At 52.1% G+C, this 16,505-nt stretch overlaps 1 protein-coding gene across 6 annotated transcripts in view; it reads left to right on the top strand.

Moving 5' to 3' along the window:
* GRIP2 (glutamate receptor interacting protein 2) overlaps positions 1-16,252 on the top strand; it is a 93,813-nt gene extending 77,561 nt beyond the window's left edge. For 4 of the 6 annotated variants that reach the window (XM_086697337.1, XM_086697335.1, XM_025921300.2 and 1 more), the window contains 10 exons: positions 2,676-2,742; positions 2,835-2,980; positions 3,814-3,958; positions 5,837-5,976; positions 6,601-6,780; positions 7,805-7,988; positions 9,601-9,706; positions 13,736-13,879; positions 14,631-14,777; positions 15,814-16,252. In XM_086697337.1, coding sequence (XP_086553463.1) covers positions 2,676-2,742; positions 2,835-2,980; positions 3,814-3,958; positions 5,837-5,976; positions 6,601-6,780; positions 7,805-7,988; positions 9,601-9,706; positions 13,736-13,879; positions 14,631-14,777; positions 15,814-15,972 — 1,418 coding nt within the window. In that variant the 3' untranslated portion in view covers positions 15,973-16,252. Of the gene's footprint in view, positions 1-2,675; positions 2,743-2,834; positions 2,981-3,813; positions 3,959-5,836; positions 5,977-6,600; positions 6,781-7,804; positions 7,989-9,301; positions 9,707-13,735; positions 13,880-14,630; positions 14,778-15,087; positions 15,520-15,813 lie in introns of those variants that run through there. The other 2 variants (XM_086697338.1, XM_086697339.1) reach the window with 2 other exon arrangements.
* Positions 16,253-16,505: the final 253 nt, after the last annotated feature.

The raw sequence follows: 16,505 nt of genomic DNA, 5'->3' as shown, positions 1-16,505 counted from the left end.
TGGGTTCCCTCTGCCTGCAATGCTCAGCTCTGTGTCCTTGGGCGACACCCTAGCCACTGGGAGCGTCAGTTTCCCATTCTGCACAATGGGAGTTTCCTGGCCATGTGGCTCTCCCAGTGGGATTAAGTGGCTTGTAAGGCACCAAACACATGGGCCAGATTGGTTTTTTATTTGTTTTTTTTTTTGTTGTTGTTGTTTTTCACCTTCACGTTCCCAGTAGTGGGAGGATGAAAACAGAAGAGTAGAATGCACAAGCATAGGGACCTTCAGAACCCTCCCATGGCTTCATCCTACTCTGAGTAAAAGCTGAAGTCCTCGCGGCTGATGAGGCCTTTGTGATCTGGTCCTAGTGATCTCTGACTTCATCTCCCGCCATCCCTCCATCATGCCCCACCAGCCACTGCTGGCCTCCTGGTTGATCCTTGAACACACTGCTCCTTCCAGCCTCAGGGCCTTTGCACTGGCCGTTCCCTCTGCCCTCTTCCCCACCATTTGCTCAAATGGCACCTTTGGAAGTCCTTTCCTACCACCCCGATTTACACTTGCCCTACCCTCCACGTGGCCCCTTCCATACTTTCTTTTTCTCCACAGCATGCTTTATCAGTTGACAAACTATGTACAGTTGGCCCTTGAACAACATGGGTTTGAACTGTGCAGGTCCACTTAAACGTGGATTTTTTCTGATAAATACAGTACGTCCTGTAAATGTATTTTCTCTTCCTTACGATTTTTTTTTTAATTTTTTTTTAACGTTTATTTATTTTTGAGACAGAGAGAGCCAGAGCATGAATGGGGGAGGGTCAGAGAGAGAGGGAGACACAGAATCCGAAACAGGCTCCAGGCTCTGAGCTGTCAGCACAGAGCCTGATGCGGGGCTCGAACTCCCGGACCGCAAGATCATGACCTGAGCCAAAGCCAGCTGCTTAACCGACTGAGCTACCCAAGCGCCCCCTTTCCTTACGATTTTCTTAACATTTTCCTTTTTCTAGCATACTTTATTTTAGGAACACAGTATGTGATACATATAACATACAAAGTACATGTTAATCAATTGTGTTATTTGTAAGGTGTCCATTCGACCATAGGCTATTAGTAGTTAAGTTTTGGGGGAGTCAAAAGTTAATATTCAACTGCATGGGGAGACAGCACCCCTAACCCCCACATAGTTCAAAGGCCAGCTGTACTTTAAAATGTTGTTGATTATCTGTGTCCCCCACCGGACTGGTAGCCCCAGGAGGGTGGGGATCTTTGTTTTGTTCACTCTCCTTCTCCCTTGCACATACATAGTAGAGATTCTAACTGTGCCCTGGGGATCCTGAAGGGAAAAACGTTGGGATAAGGGGTGGAGACACCCCCCGGCTGGCTGTAGCATTGCCACCCCCACCGCCCTGCTGAGGTGACCTCCTGGCTAGTGTCCACTCTGGCCAGGGCAGCACACACACTGGTAGGCTGACCCCAGGTCAGGCAACAGATGCTTGGACCTCATTCCCCAGGGAGATTCAGGGAGCCCCAGAGAACAGAAGACCAGGATTGCAGTCCTTGTGTGAAATGATCCTCAGTCCCCACCCTGGGCTTGACAGAGGGTGACTGCAGCTCCTTCCTTCCCCAGACTCCAGTCAATGGAGGTGGAAGTTTAAGCACTCTGGGAGGGGAGAAGCTGCTTCCAGCCCAGGAACCTCTGGGTAGGGCTGCCAGATACAGTTGCACAAGTTGCACATGACACAAAGATGCCCATTTGAGGTAGACTTACAATTTTATTACATCAGTTGGAAGAGGTGCCCTTGTCTCATCTGCAAAGATGCCACATGGGCTAGAAGAGGCTCCCACCATCTGGTCACTAATGGGAAAATCCATTCGCCCAGATGGATTCTTTCTGCAAGAAAACTTAGCTATTCATGCAACACCCATTGTCTTAGGTCACGTTTCCCCAGAAAGAGCTTCTTAGACAGAGTTATGTTCCGGGGGTTTGCTGAGAAGGGCTCTTGGAATCACCACCTGTGCGAGGTGAAGGATGTGGGGCTGGGCAGATGGAGGAGCTGGGTTGTGATGCGACCACAGCAGGTGGCTCAGCCAATCCCACGGAGAGCCCAAGGGCCAGGAAGGCTTTGGAAGTTGTCCTGAATGAGGCTGGGAGCCAGGCCTTTGCACCTCTGTTGGACCAGGCTGTACCCAGGAGCTGCATAACCTTGGGTGAGGCTGTTCTCTTAGTCAGAGGCCGTTTCCAGAGAGGGAGCCCCCTGCGGGCCATTCAGCTAGCACTCCCTGCAGATGGGAGAAGGGAAAACTCAATTGTGGAAGGGTCACCCAGTTCCTGGGTCGTGGCCCTGTGCCAGGTGGGAGTCCCTGACACAGACCCTGAAGGAGTTCGCAGTTTGCTGGGGGATGGGCTGAGCAGAAGGGAAAAGCGCTGATGTGGACTGAGCACCTGTTATGTGCCGGGATCCACGTTGGGTTTTGCTTTGTCTAGTTTGATCTCATGACATCTCCATGAGTTCTGTGGCATCCCCCCCATTTTACAGAGGGGAAACTGAGGCAGAAAGGGGGCTGATTTGCTCACAGTCACCCAGACAGGAAGCAGTGAGAGCAGGACGTGCTCTAACTCCTGACCCCTCCAAACTCCCTGAGGCTGAGGTGGTCAAAGGTCAGATTCATGCTTCTCCCCCCTCCACCCCCAGCGACCAGCAGGAAGCGAGGAGAGCCCCTCATCATCTCTGACATCAAGAAGGGCAGCGTGGCACACAGGTAGGGCTGGCCCTGGGCACAGGGCAGGGGGAGTAATCCAGGGGGAGTAGCGTGTGCCAGCCTCTTTCTGTCCCCCACCCCTGCTCATGCAGGACCGGCACCCTTGAGCCAGGTGACAAGCTTCTGGCCATCGACAATATCCGCCTGGACAACTGCCCCATGGAGGACGCTGTGCAAATCCTGCGGCAGTGCGAGGACCTGGTGAAGCTGAAGATCCGGAAGGACGAGGACAACTCCGGTATGGCCCCTGCCCGGCCCTGCGCCTCTCGGTCCACCCCCGGATGATGGGTTCCCAGCTTGCAATTTGGGGTTCCCTCTGGCCAAGGAGGGAGGGAGGCAGGCTGCTGTTGCAGGCTCCTTGAATGAACAGATGCAGGGAGGAGCCCCAGCACAGATGTCTCACCATCCCTGGGGCTGCCTGGATCCTCTGCGCCCAGCACAAAGCCTAGCAGAGGGGACCCCCAGGGGGCAGCAGCGAGCAGATGAGTGGGCGGGGCAGGGATGCCTCAATGACCGCACCCTGCATGGGCAGTGTGTGAGTGAAGAAGTAAAAGCTGTGACACCTCTGAGGCCAGATGGGTGACAGAAGTGAGTGAACTGGACAGAAGGTAAGAAAAATGTATACAGGTTGGGGAGGCAGTAGGGAGGGGTGAGGCTTGTGGTCCCTGGAGAGCCAATCCCTTATTCAGAGAGGCAACTCCTACCCTGGGAAGGATGCTATCTTGTGGGCAAAACTTCTTCTGAGTTTTCTTTTTTAAAGAAAGCTGGAAATCTGGTTTCTCTTCTCATTATTGTTATTTTGTGTCATGCATGAAATCTATATTTTAGAGTGTTGGGTTCATGGTGTTTGGGTGCCAGAAAACATTTCTCGAGGGCAGAACATTTCTGAAGATGGCATCAGGGTCCCCGGGTTGTGCCATCCAAAGTCATGGCAGGAGTGAGTGGGTGAACTAACAAATGAGTGAGTGCGAGTGGGAGTGAGTAAGGACACCAAGGTGTTGGGGGCTGGGGGCGTCCATCTCCTGGGTCCTGCCCCACTGCACCCCTCCCTGATAGGTGCCACCTTTGCAGATGAACAGGAGACCACGGGTGCCATTAGCTACACAGTGGAACTGAAACGTTACGGGGGTCCCCTGGGTATCACCATTTCGGGCACAGAGGAGCCTTTTGACCCCATTGTCATCTCAGGCCTCACCAAGCGTGGTCTGGCTGAGAGGTGAGCCAGGGTTCTGGGGGGGGGGGATGCATGGGGTGGGCCCAGGGACCCTCATGGGGCAGGGGTTGTGCTTTGAGAACAGCTGAAGTGGATTCTGACCTTGGTTCCAACGTTGACATTCTGGGTGACATCAGGACTGTCCCTTCCCTCTCTGAGCCTCAGTTCCACAGAGGTAGACCAGCCCCTCCCTGGCTGACCTCTCCAGCTTCAGTAGGTGCCAGATAAATGTATGCCAACTCTCCTCTCTCTCCCAACGTGGAGATTCCTGGAGATTTCTGGAAAGTCAGCATTATGAGCCTTTTTGGAGCACCTGCTGTGTGCCTTCAATCCTGGCACAGCATGGGGCTTTTCTGCAGGCATTATGGGCCCCCCTGCTGTCCTCTCCCCTGGGGAAGGTGTGAGAAAGAGGGTGCCCCAGGCTGGCCAGACTGGGGGGAGCAGGTGAATCTGGGGCCCAGAGGTAGAACAGGGCCCCATGGGGGTCACAGGGGGTGGTCCCAGTCTGGGCGAGATGCAGCTTTCTCCAGCCACTGAGAGGAACTGGCTGTAAAGGGAGAGACTGGGCAGGTCTGGAGGGGGCAGGCTGGGCCCCTGGGGGAGGACACAAAGCAGGAAGGGCCACGTGGTGACGGGGTGCCGCAGTGGGACAGAGGGGGCTGAGGAGTGTGGTTCCTGGCTCCCTGTTGGTGTCCTTGCTCCCGGAGCGCCCCCTGCTGGCCCACTCCAGGGGCCAGTGTGGATGGTTCCCACCTCAAGTATGTTCATCTACTCCCACGCTTACTGGGTACCTACTATGTGGCGGCTCATTCTGGACGCTGGGAGCACAACAGACAGCCCCCCGTGCCCTCACCGGGCTGATCTAGCTTAGTGCTGTCTAGCTGCAGTGTAATGCGAGCCACACATTTAATTATCAACTTCCCGGTAGCCATATTAGAAAAATAAAGAGAAATAAAACGAATCTTACGTATGTATTTATTTCAACACGTAATCAATATACAAATGATTAATGAGATAGTTTACGCTATTTTTTTAATTGTGTCTTCAGAATCTGGTGTGTAGTTTGCCTAAGTCAAGGCGTCTCAGTTTGTGGCAGCCATGCTATGGGGCCCTGCGAACTGGACAGACCTCCCTCCCTCACTCAGCCCGCCACCCCCCTGACTTACTCAGTTCCCTGGACTCCTGGGGAGCTTGGTGGGCGGTGCCCACCTGCAGCTGCTCTCCCTGCTCTCAGTGCTGGCTGTTCCTCAGGATCCCCTTCCCCAGCCCGATTCCCAGGGATACCATTTAATTGGCCAGGCGTGGGGGCCAGGCATGTGCATGTTTAGAAAAGCTCCTCAGGTAATTCTAGTGGTGTCTGGGCAGAAACCCACTGGACCGGATCGATGCTGCTGCCTGGCCTTGCCAGCCCCTTGCATCCCCTTGTGAGGTCGCCTGGGCACCCTGTGCTCATTCTCTGGGTGAGGAAGCTGAGGCCCAGGGAAAGGGAAAGGCTGTCCATGGAGAGAAGCATGAATCCCTTCCACCCATCCATCTTTCAGGTAGAATTAGGTAAAGTAAGTTTATCACTCTCATTTACGGGCTCCAGATCACGTGGTAGTTGACAGCTGTTCTGCGCGATTCAGACCGTGCTCAGAACTCATGCTTCACCCTGCTTCCAGAACCTGCCTTTACAGTCAGGCAGGATAATCCCTCCCCTCCCAAATTCTAGACTTTGTACCTCTGTTCATACCACCAGAGATCACACTTGCCTTCTGTTGCAGCTGGGTTTGATTGAGGTCCGTTGGGCTTGTGCCTTGGGGTTCCTGAGTTCTCTGAGGGCAGACCCCCACCCTGAAGCCTCGACCGTGTCTCGTTCTCTGTCCTGTGCCCCCTCCCCAGGACTGGCGCTATCCACGTTGGGGATCGCATCCTGGCCATCAACAGCGTCAGCCTCAAGGGCCGGCCTCTGAGTGAGGCCATCCACCTCCTGCAGGTGGCTGGTGAGACTGTCACACTGAAGATCAAGAAGCAGCTAGACCGTGAGCCTCACCCCAACACCTGGGGGCCCTCAGCCCATGTGGGAACCCCTCTGTGCCCAGCCTCGTGGAATCCCCACCAAACCCCACAGAGGCAGGAAGGCACCTGGGACAGCTGAGGAGACGAGACCCAGAAGGGTCACAGCTTGTATGGGGCAGAGTCTGGGCCTGAACCACCCACTGTCTTCATCGCCTCCTGCCTCTCACAGCTGCTCGTTATGCCTTCGGGCTGTACCTGTCCTTTCCTCAGTTTCCCCCGATTTGTACCCTGTACCTTGGCAAGCGAGGCCACCGCCCACCGTGGAAGGAGCCTTCAGGGTCTTCCTTCTGACCCGGGCCCCACTGTTGCTCACCCTGTGACCTTGGGCATATTGTGCACACACAACACCACGGGGGCTCCCCGAGGCCAGCTCAGAGAACTCAGCCTCCGTTTTCCTGTCTGTGAAATGGGTTTGCCCATTGGTGCACCACCTCCCTCATATCAGGGGGCCCAGCAGCAGGCTCGGGGGGAGTGCTCAGTGCCTGTGAGTTCCCAAACCAGACTGAAGTGGGGAAACTGAGGCTCACTGAGCATCTCTGTCTCTGAGGTCAGAGGCCAGTGGCAGTGACACCCCCTTTCCATCCCAGGCCCCCTCCCACACCGCAAGTCAGGCAGCCTCAGCGAGGCCAGCGATGCAGATGAGGACCCTCCAGAGGCACTCAAAGGGGGCTTGCTGGCAGCTCGGTTCTCCCCTGCCGTGCCCAGCGTGGACAGCGCCGTGGAGTCCTGGGACAGCTCGGCCACAGAGGGGGGGTTTGGGGGCCCAGGTAACACTTCATCGCCTATAAGCAACATGGTCTCTCTGGGCCACCCCAGCTGCCAGGCCTTTGTAGGGGCTGCTCCTTCTGCCTAATCCTTCCTCCTCCCCTCCCAGCTCCTTCCTTCAGGGACGCTTCCTGGAGGCAGACCCGCCTGGGCCACATCAGCCATTCCCAGGGCCCCTCACTGCTCAGAGCATGGACCCCAGGCCTTCACACATCTTTTGATTAGCATCCATAGCACCTCAGCTGGCTATTCAGAGTTCCCCACCCTGAGGTTAGGGACCAAGCTGGCCATACTTGTGTCTTTGTCATTCCCAGCCCAGTGCCCTGCACACGGCAGGTGCCCAATCAATGTTTATTGCATCCGTGGAGTCCTGGGCAAAAAACCCCTTCCCACCTCATCCCGCAAGACCCAGCCTTAAAGTGGACACCTCCAGGCCACCCTCTTAGGACACGAGCTCCCCTGCCCATGTGTGTTGAGACCCATAGGTAGCTTTGGAGGTTGGGGGCATTTGACTGCAGCAGCTGGCCTTCTGGCCTCTGCAATACAGAGCCACAGGGGCTCCCCAAGGCCAAACTCAGAGAACTAGTGGAGCGAGGCTTCTAAGTGCCCTCAGGTGGCTCCCAGCCCCTGTCCTCACTGTCTGTATATCTGCCTTCCCTGGGGTCTCAGCTTCCCCATCTCAAGTACTTGATCAGTATCTCTTAGCATACTCCCAGGGCAGGGTCGTCAGAGCTCCCAAAGGCAGGAAGAGAGGAATGGTCAAAATAGTGAAAGTCCTTCCCGTGCAAGGGCAGCTGGGCGAAGCTTGATGGAGGCGGGGCAGGGTCCTGGAGCCCTGGGCATTAACTCTTCTGCTGGGTGATTCAGAGGGTTCTGGGTGGCGGCCGGGCCCTCAGGGGACTCTGGGTAGTCATGCAGGTCCAGACGGGGCAAAGACCTATCCACGGTCACCCAGCACAGCTGGAAAAGGGGCAGAAAGGAGGGTGAGCTATACCCTCTCAGACCACCCCCCTCTCCACCTGCCAGGCTCCTACACTCCACAGGCGGCAGCTCGGAATGTGACCCCCCAGGAGTGGCGGCCCAGCCGGCTGAGAAGCAGCCCCCCACCCACGGAGCCCCGGAGGACAAGCTACACCCCGGCCCCCACAGACGAGAGCTTCCCTGAGGAGGAGGAGGAGGAGGAGGAGGAGGACTGGGAGCCACCAACTAGGTCTGTGGTGGCAACGCCATGAGGGAGGAGGCAGTCACGGTCTCCTGGCTAGGATGGGTGAGGGTCCCTGTGCCACCGTAGGGGGGCAGCGGAGGAGTCTTGTCTGGCTCCCGAGGAGGGTCGCTTCCCAGGAGAGAGGAGGAAACGTCGGTCAGAGCTGCCTCGGCCTGGTTGAGATGGGGATGAGGCTGTGCTGAGCAGAGGGCGCTGCCATGGCAAACGTGTGGAAGGTGTTTGCCTTTCTGAAGTCTGCTAATCTCTCGTTCTCAGAAGAAAGGCAATAGACTCCGAACTTGAACCCGACCCTCCTGACTTAGCCCAGATTCCTTGACGGCCCCCCTACAAGGGCCTTCGGGTCACAGGTGCCAGCCCTGAGCTGTGGACGTGATGGGTTTTGTAGTGTTGGCTTTGAAGGGCACGTTGTCACCCCTGGAGGAGGCCCCTGCGGAGAACAGGCCCTGTGGCTGTTCCTCACTGAGCCCTAGCCACCCCTCCCACATCTGGGCTTTCAATCAGGCACTTCCTTCTGCCTACTCTCTCCTGACCAAGGCCTACTGTGCCTTGAAAACCCAGGTCCTGCCTCCGGGAAGCTTCCCCGACTTTTTCAGGCAGAAGGCATGTGAGCCTCCTCATGGCATTGGCCGCCTTGTGTCCACCTGATGCGTTCCCTGGCTGTGGTCCCTTCTGCTAAGTGCCTGGCACCCAGGAGGCATACCTGCACACTTTGTGAAGGAACCGCCAGCTCCTTAAGAACAGGGGCGACACCTTCTTTACCTCCGTAGCCGTGAGCCCTGTGGATGGAGCCCTGGCTCAAAATATTTGTAGAAATGATTTGAATGGAGAGAATGTCCTTCAGCCTCAGTCTTCTCATCTTTAAAATGGGAAGGGCAGGAGGCAACTATCATGCATCAGCCTCCCTGAGTCTCCCTAGGAGAGAAAAGCTGGAGGGCCTTTATAAGAAAGTGCTTTGCAAATCATACTTTATAAGCGGCCAGGACTTTGTAGGCGGCAGGTGGCTTTGTGAACTATGAAGCGTGCAAGTGTGACTTGGTATATTCTATCGCGCCTCAATTTTAGAGTGATGATGGGCTCCTACACCCTGTGACGGAAGCCGTGGGGTGGCCTGGACCCTTCCCCAGCACAGACACGCCATCTCCATCCATCTGTGTCCTTGCTGGCTCCAGCTCTGTCCCTGTCACTGTGCTATGATGCCATGTGTCTGGGTGGGGCCAGGGGCCGTCCTCTGGGACTACACCATGGATCTCCTCTCTGTCTATCTGTCTGTCTGTCCGTCCGTCTGTCTCTCTTCCCAGGCGTCCTGTGTCACCGCTCTCCACCCCGTCTCATCTGCCCCTGTTCTAACTGGCCACCGACAGTCCTGGTCGCCCCTAACTGCGTCTTCCCCCCCATTCCGTGTCACCAACCACTGCCCTGGGGCCCCAGCACTGCCACCGAGGACGCCCGCCTGCCTGCCCGCCCGCCCGCCCGCCCACCCTCTGGCCCCTTGAGCCCAACGCCGGGCCCTGGGGCCCCGAAGACTCCTCAGGCCCCAGCCCGCCTGCCCGCCCATCTGTCCACCAGGAGTTGACGCTCTCTGGTTCCTACGTTACAGCCCAGCCCCTGGCCCTGCCCGTGAGGAGGGCTTCTGGCGCATGTTCGGGGAAGCCCTCGAAGACCTGGAGTCGTGTGGTCAGTCAGAGCTGCTGAGGGAACTGGAGGTAGGGCCACCCACCCGCAGACCTTCCTGGGGGCACCTGTGCATGGACACACTGACGGGCATGCCGTAGGAGACAAGCGTGTTGATGGGATCCTGCCTGCGTGTCATGTGTGTCATGCACTCTCCCGGCACCCGCCATGTAAAGGTGTCTTCACACATGTGCGGACACATACACAAGTGTGACTGAGAACACTGTGGTGTGGCGGTTCAAGGCGTATGCACATGTGAACCTGTCTGGTATCATGTGTGCATTGGCAGCATGTGTGTGGGCATTTCAGAGCAGGTGTGTCTGAGTGTGCACAGTTGGATATGCACAGGGACAGTTTTGGTGTCTGTGTGTGCATGTGCAGTATGTGGACACGGTTGTGGGCATGCCCTGTGGAAGCACGTGGATGTCAACATCAGTGACAGCACAGGGGATCGGGGTCAGGGGAGCTGAGAAGTGACTACAGCTTTGTGTGAGGTCAACATTGCCCATAACAGAACAGGCTGCGCAGAAGGTCTAGGAAAGATCCAGCTGGGTCATTTCAGAAGCTCCTTCATACTCTGAGAGCGATAATGTAAACCTCTGCTTTACCTGTGCTTTTGGCCCTAATATTGTTGACTAGGGCCTTTTTTTTTTCTCCATCAGCCTTGCTATTTACTATGCTCCTCAGAGAACTAGTTTTTGGCTTTGTTAATTCTGTCTTGTGTTTCATTGTCTCCTATCTTACTCGTTTCTGTGTTTAACTTCTTTGTGTTTCAGTAATGATACTTTTCCTGGTTTCTTAGGTCCTTAATTTTCAGTTTCCCTTGTTTTCTACTGTGGTGCATCTTAAGCTATGATTTTACCCATAAGTACTGCTTTGGCTTCATCCCACAAGTTTTGATTTGTAGTGCTTTAATTGATCATTCAGTTCCAAATATCTAAAAAATGTCTAGTACAATTTTAGTTAGACCCTTAACATATACAGAAGTGGAGAGGTTTCTTTCTAGTATCAATTCTAGTAAATGTTTCGTGTATGCCTGCAAAACAATGTGAATTCCCTTTTTTGGGTGTAGGGTTCTCTGCACATCAAGATTGTTCATAAACTTGTTCAAATCTGCATCCTGATGAAATGTTATATGCTTTATTTATCTTCGTGTGGTTTTTTGTTGTTGTTGTTAGTAGTATGATAAAATCCCATTGTGAGTAGAGATTTGGCAAATTCTTGACATTCTGTCAATTTTTGTCTATGTCAAAATTTGTCTGTCATTAAGCGCATGATGGCTATAACTTCTTGGTGAATTTTTCTTTTTGTTATTAATCAGTATCTCTATCCCTATCTGCTTTCCACTTTAAATTCCATTTTTCCCATAATAATATGGCTCCACCAGCTTTATTTTAGTAATGTTTCCTGTCTTTTTTCTAATTTCTTTATTTTCAAACTTACTGTGTTACTAAGTTGTACATTTCTCATTTTAAGTGTATCTGTTGTATGCTATATATAGCTGATTGTCCCCCCAAGCCAAGGGTCTTCTTTTAAGGCAAGTTTAGTTCATTTATTCTTTTTGTGATTACTAATATAAAGTTATTTCTAGCAAAGAAAGTATCCTACTTTCTCAATACTTCTGATCTACTATCTTAACTTTTCTTGTATTGATAAATCTCCTACTCCTGCACTCTTTCCATCATGAAAAAGGGTATTTTTTATAATTTTTATTCTTTTAGTGATTATCCTTAATTCATTTTACCTTTTTTTTTTTTTAGAGAGAAAGTGTGAGCAGGGGAGATGGGCAGAGGAAGGGGGGAGAGAGAGAGAGAGAGAGAGAGAGAGAGAGAGAGAGAGAGACTCTTAAGCAGGTTCCATGCTCAGCATAGATCCTGATGAGGGACTTGATCCCATGACCCTGGGATCATGACAAGATCAAGAGTTGGATGCTCAACCTACTGAGCCACCTAGGTGCCCCTGTTTTACTTTTGATTTATTTTTAATTTTTTTAACGTTTATTGATTTTTGAGAGAGAGAGAGAGAGACAGAGCGTGAGTGGGGGAGGGGCAGAGAGAGAAGAAAGCACAGAATCCAAAGCAGGCTCTAGGCGCTGAGCTGTCAGCACAGAGCCCGATGCGGGGCTCGAACCCACGAACCATGAGATCATGACCTGAGCCAAAGTCGGACACTTAACCGACTGAGCCACCCAGGAATCCCCCTGTTTTACTTTTAATATTGAATTTTTACATTTAATGTTTTTATTATTACAGAAGCCATACATGTGGATGGTGCAAAATTAGATAAACAAAGTAAAATAAAGAATGAAATAAGCAGAGTAAAACATAAGAACAAAACAGTCTCATCACACATAGATTACCACTGTTACTGCTTAAGTGAGTGTATATGTATTTTTAGGATAACAAAACCATGATATACATGCTCTTTTATATGCTTTTTCAGTCAGCTACTCTGTTTTTCCATATATGGAAATAATCTTCTAATATATTTTCATCTCTTCTAATAGCAAGGTCGTAGATTTTCACAGTTGACCCCAAATTTCCCTTTAGGTCTGGTCTGGCTAAACTAGTCCCTAATCCATGCTTGGCACTTGGTTTTTATGCCTTTTCAGTCTCTCTTAATTTTAGTCCAGTGCCTTTTTAACGATGCTGACATAAAATTTTTGTTTATCAAGATACAATTCACATAACATAAGATTTACATAATGTTATGGGGCCCCTGGGTGGCTCAGCTGGTTAAGCGTCCAACTTCAGCTCAGGTCATAATCTGGTGGTTTGTGAGTTTGCACCTGCGTCGGGCTCTGTGCTCACAGCTCAGAGCCTGGAGCCTGTTTCGGATTCTGTGTCTTCCTTTCTCTGCCCCTCCCCTGCTCACTCTCTCTCTCTCTCTCTCTCTCTCTCTCTCTCTCTCAAAAATAAATAAACATTGAAAATTTTAAAAAAAATTTACAAACCGTTCAAATGTAAATTAAATATTAAAAGTAAAAAGAATGAATTAAGGATAATCACTAGTAATTCAAGGGCTTTTATAGTGTATTCACAATGTTGTGCATACATGACCAGAACATTTCTAACATCCCAAAAAGGAGTCCCACATCTCTCAACCGCTGTTCTGGATAGTTCTTATAAACGTAGTCATGCGGTATGTGGCCTTTTTTCATTTAGCTTAATGTTGTAGAACGTATCAATACTTCATGCTTTTTATGGCCACATAATATTCCGTCCCATGGATAGACCATGTTGCTGACTATTTGAAAAGACCAGGCCCGGTGGACTTTGCCTTGAATTTTTTTACCATCTTCACTTTCCTTTTTTGTTTTTTTCTTTTTTTTTTTTTTAACAAAGTCTAATCAGTGCCTCTGTCCTCCTCCTGAATGAGACAGGCCCTGCAGAATGCTTCCATTTCCCTCCCAACTCCTCTCCCCACTTGTTTATAAAATTGCTCAAAATTAGTTTTGTGGGATTTTAGTCAATACTCATTTACTGTTACTGGTAATTTCTGTGCTCACCATTGTTTCTCGCATTCCATGTTTTCCGTCTCAGTTCATCCTTTAAGATCTTTTAGTGAGAATCTTGAGGCGGCATAAACTCTTTTAGGTTTTGTGAGTGATTTTATCTTACTTATTTTTACCAATAGCAGGGTAGCAGAGTGGTTAAAACCTTTGATTTTGAAGGCAGACTCTGAGTTCAGATCTTAATTTCTCTTAGCCTCTGCTTCCTCACCTATAAAATAGACCAAAGGCATGGTAGAATGGTGTTTGCTTGTTTCATAGGATTGTAGAGAGCAAAACGAATTCTGTGGGGACAGTCCTTAGACTTGAGCTTGGCACAGAGTAAGTGCCATTCAGTGCCAACAATTTGTATGCTAATTGCTGGTGTGATCGAAGACCTCCCCCACCTCACCCCTGCCCACCCGCAGACTGAGAGCCACAGGAGGCCAAAGACCATGACTATGCTGTTCACTGTTGTGACCTTGAAGGCTGGCACATAGCAGGTGTCCATAGATGCTGACTGCAGACGGCGAGCCAACAAGCATCTGAATGAAGCTCTGTGTGTCCTCAGGCATCCATCATGACGGGCACGGTGCAGAGCGTGGCCCTTGAGGGCAGGCCTGGCCACCGGCCCTGGCAGAGGAGCCAGGAGGTACGAGCGTCCCCTGAAGAGACACAGGAGCTGCTTGTGCCGACACCCTTAGAGATGCACAAGGTGGGCACCGGGGCTGGGCACGGGAAGCCTGGATGGGTGTCCCGGGGCCACGAGGACTCACCAGGGGCTCCCGAGGGGCCCCACCCCTCTCTGGGCTTCATTCTCCACCACCAAACACGATTTGGTATTAGACTGAGTTTTCCAAAATTCTCATCATTTGGGTGATACACACCCCCACCCCCAATGATACACACCAGGCTGCTATTAATACATTTCTTTAAGTAGACTCACTTTTTTTCCCACTTAAGTTAGTGTGTAAGATCTAAAGGCATTTATATAGAATACATGTATATGTAGTTGTATGTGTGTATCTATATATATCACTTCCTTAAAGGAGAAGCCAGCCTCCCTTGCCATCTGTAGGTTACTATATAGAAAAACAGAGAAGAAACCTCTCAGCTGGTAGTCCTCAGAAGGCTCAGAGCCTCTTGGTAAATTGGGAGAGGAGCAAGTGTTAGAAGGGTGACAACCCATTGGTACCCCACGGAGACTTTCTTCTGGGTGGAAGGGAGAGGATTGAAAAAGAACTGAGGAGGTACTCTATCCCTAACTTCCCCTTTGTGACTGGTGCTGGGAACTGGAGGATGTGCTGCCATGCAGAACGCAAGGGGGCGCTGTGGGACAAACGCAGTGAAGTGTGGGGAGCACAGCTAGGCGGCAGGCTAAGTGTGTGTCCCGCACCAAGGGCTGCTGTGGGGGGCGGGGGACAAAGGTCAAAGCTCCAGGGACCTCTTCCTCCTTCCGCTCCCAGGTGACACTGCACAAGGACCCTTTGCGGAATGACTTCGGTTTTAGCGTCTCCGATGGCCTCCTGGAGAAGGGCGTCTATGTCCACACTGTGCGCCCTGATGGGCCAGCCCAACGTGGGGGCCTTCGGCCCTTCGACAGGGTCCTTCAGGTAATGCTGGGCCGGGGGCACCATGGATAGCGTGGCCTTTTCTTGCCTCATGGTGGAGAAAGAGCCCTGTTTCTACCCTGGCTGAAAGGCCTCAGGCAGGTCGCCTCCCCTCTCTGAGCCCCAGCTTTCTCATAGAGCAAAGGGAATGACAGGACCAGTCCTCTAGTCAGGTTAGGTTCAGTTGTGTTGCAGTAACAACCCCGAGTCTCAGTAGCTTAACACACATGAACGTATACCTGTCCACAGTGGGCTGGCATAGGCTTAATCCACCCAGGCTGATGGGGGCTGTACCCTCTTATAAATGCCTTAGATGACGTGACTTAGGAAAAGCGACTGGAACATCACACGTGGGTTTTTTCCTGCCTTTACCCAGAACACCTGCTACTCCCCTTCACAGCCTATTGGCCTTCCGGAACTAGTGATGTGACCTTGCTAACTGCAAGGGAGCCTGGGAAATGTGGGTGAGCAGATCGAAAGCTCTGGGACAGGCCTGGCCCAGCTACCCTGCACCGCCTTTCCCAGGCCCCAGCTACTTTTGTTCCCATGATGTGATTTTTGCTATATCAGTGCTACATTTTTACTAAATATGTTTCCTTTCAGTTCAACTGAAATTTATTTTGAAATGAAGCTTTTTGTGTCAATTAGGAATGAAAACCCAGCACCCCTTTGCTTGACATAAAAGATCAATCTAAAATAAAAATAAAACAGAAACAAAGCAATGTCACAAAATTCTAGGCAGGAAGCTGGGTGTGTGGTCTGCTCTTTTATGTTAAAAAAAAAAAAGGGAGAGAGGTGGGTGTTCGTGGAGTGGGAAGGAGGTACTGGCACCCCTTTGGGGGTTTCTCTTTGATAAAACCTAACCAGAAAGATTGAAAGAGAACTAAATGAAGGAGGACTTCCTCTCTAGGAGTGTTCTAGCTTTACCCTGTACCTGGGCTGGGGCAGGGCCCACGCTTCAGGAAGTCCCACGATTCCCACCTACTTTAGCCCAGGCTCAGCTAATGCCGTTCTGTCCCCTTGGCTGTATACCGTGCAGGTCAACCACGTTCGCACGCGGGACTTCGACTGCTGCCTGGCGGTGCCACTCCTGGCTGAGGCAGGCGATGTCCTGGCACTGGTCATCAGCCGCAACCCACTGGCGCAGAGCAGCCGAGCCCCGCGAGCACCAGGCCCCAGCAGCCCCCGGATGCTCTGAAGTCAGCGTGTGGTCTGGACACCCCAGGGGCTGCCCGAGTAGACCCTGACCCCCAGACCTGTAGCTGGGCTGGAGAAGTGGCCGCTCACTTATCCATCTGTCCGTCTGGCAGGCTCTGAGCCGGGGACCGGACTCTGTGTCTATTCTCCGGTTCTGTGGTGCCTGGAGTCCCAGGCAGTGATGTCCCTGTGCCAGCTGGAGTGACGTCCAGGTCTTTCTCCATGTTGGGGTTCCAAGATGCCCGGAGGAGCCCCACTCAGTAGGGGCTGAGACAGGCTGCTCAGCTCCATGTAGGGAGTGCTTTCTCCCAGCAGAGCTATGGAGCTGCCAGGGAGGAGTGAGCTCCCCATCCCAAGAGGTGAGCAAGTGGGAGCTGGATACCCCCAGTGCAGTCATGGACTGAGGTATGAAGCATCCGGGCAGTGGGTCCACACATGCTCAGGTAGTTAGTTTCCCAACAGGGGGAGAGCATTTAGGGTGTTTCTTGTTTTCTGGACCGCCTCCCACCAAGAAAGATGCCACTCAGGGTGGGA

Source organism: Puma concolor, chromosome A2 (genome assembly GCF_028749965.1).
Source record: "Puma concolor isolate L17-30 chromosome A2, mPumCon1.1.hap2, whole genome shotgun sequence".
In the NCBI taxonomy this organism is placed as follows: domain Eukaryota; kingdom Metazoa; phylum Chordata; class Mammalia; order Carnivora; family Felidae; genus Puma; species Puma concolor.
This window is presented reverse-complemented; position numbering and strand designations above follow the sequence as displayed.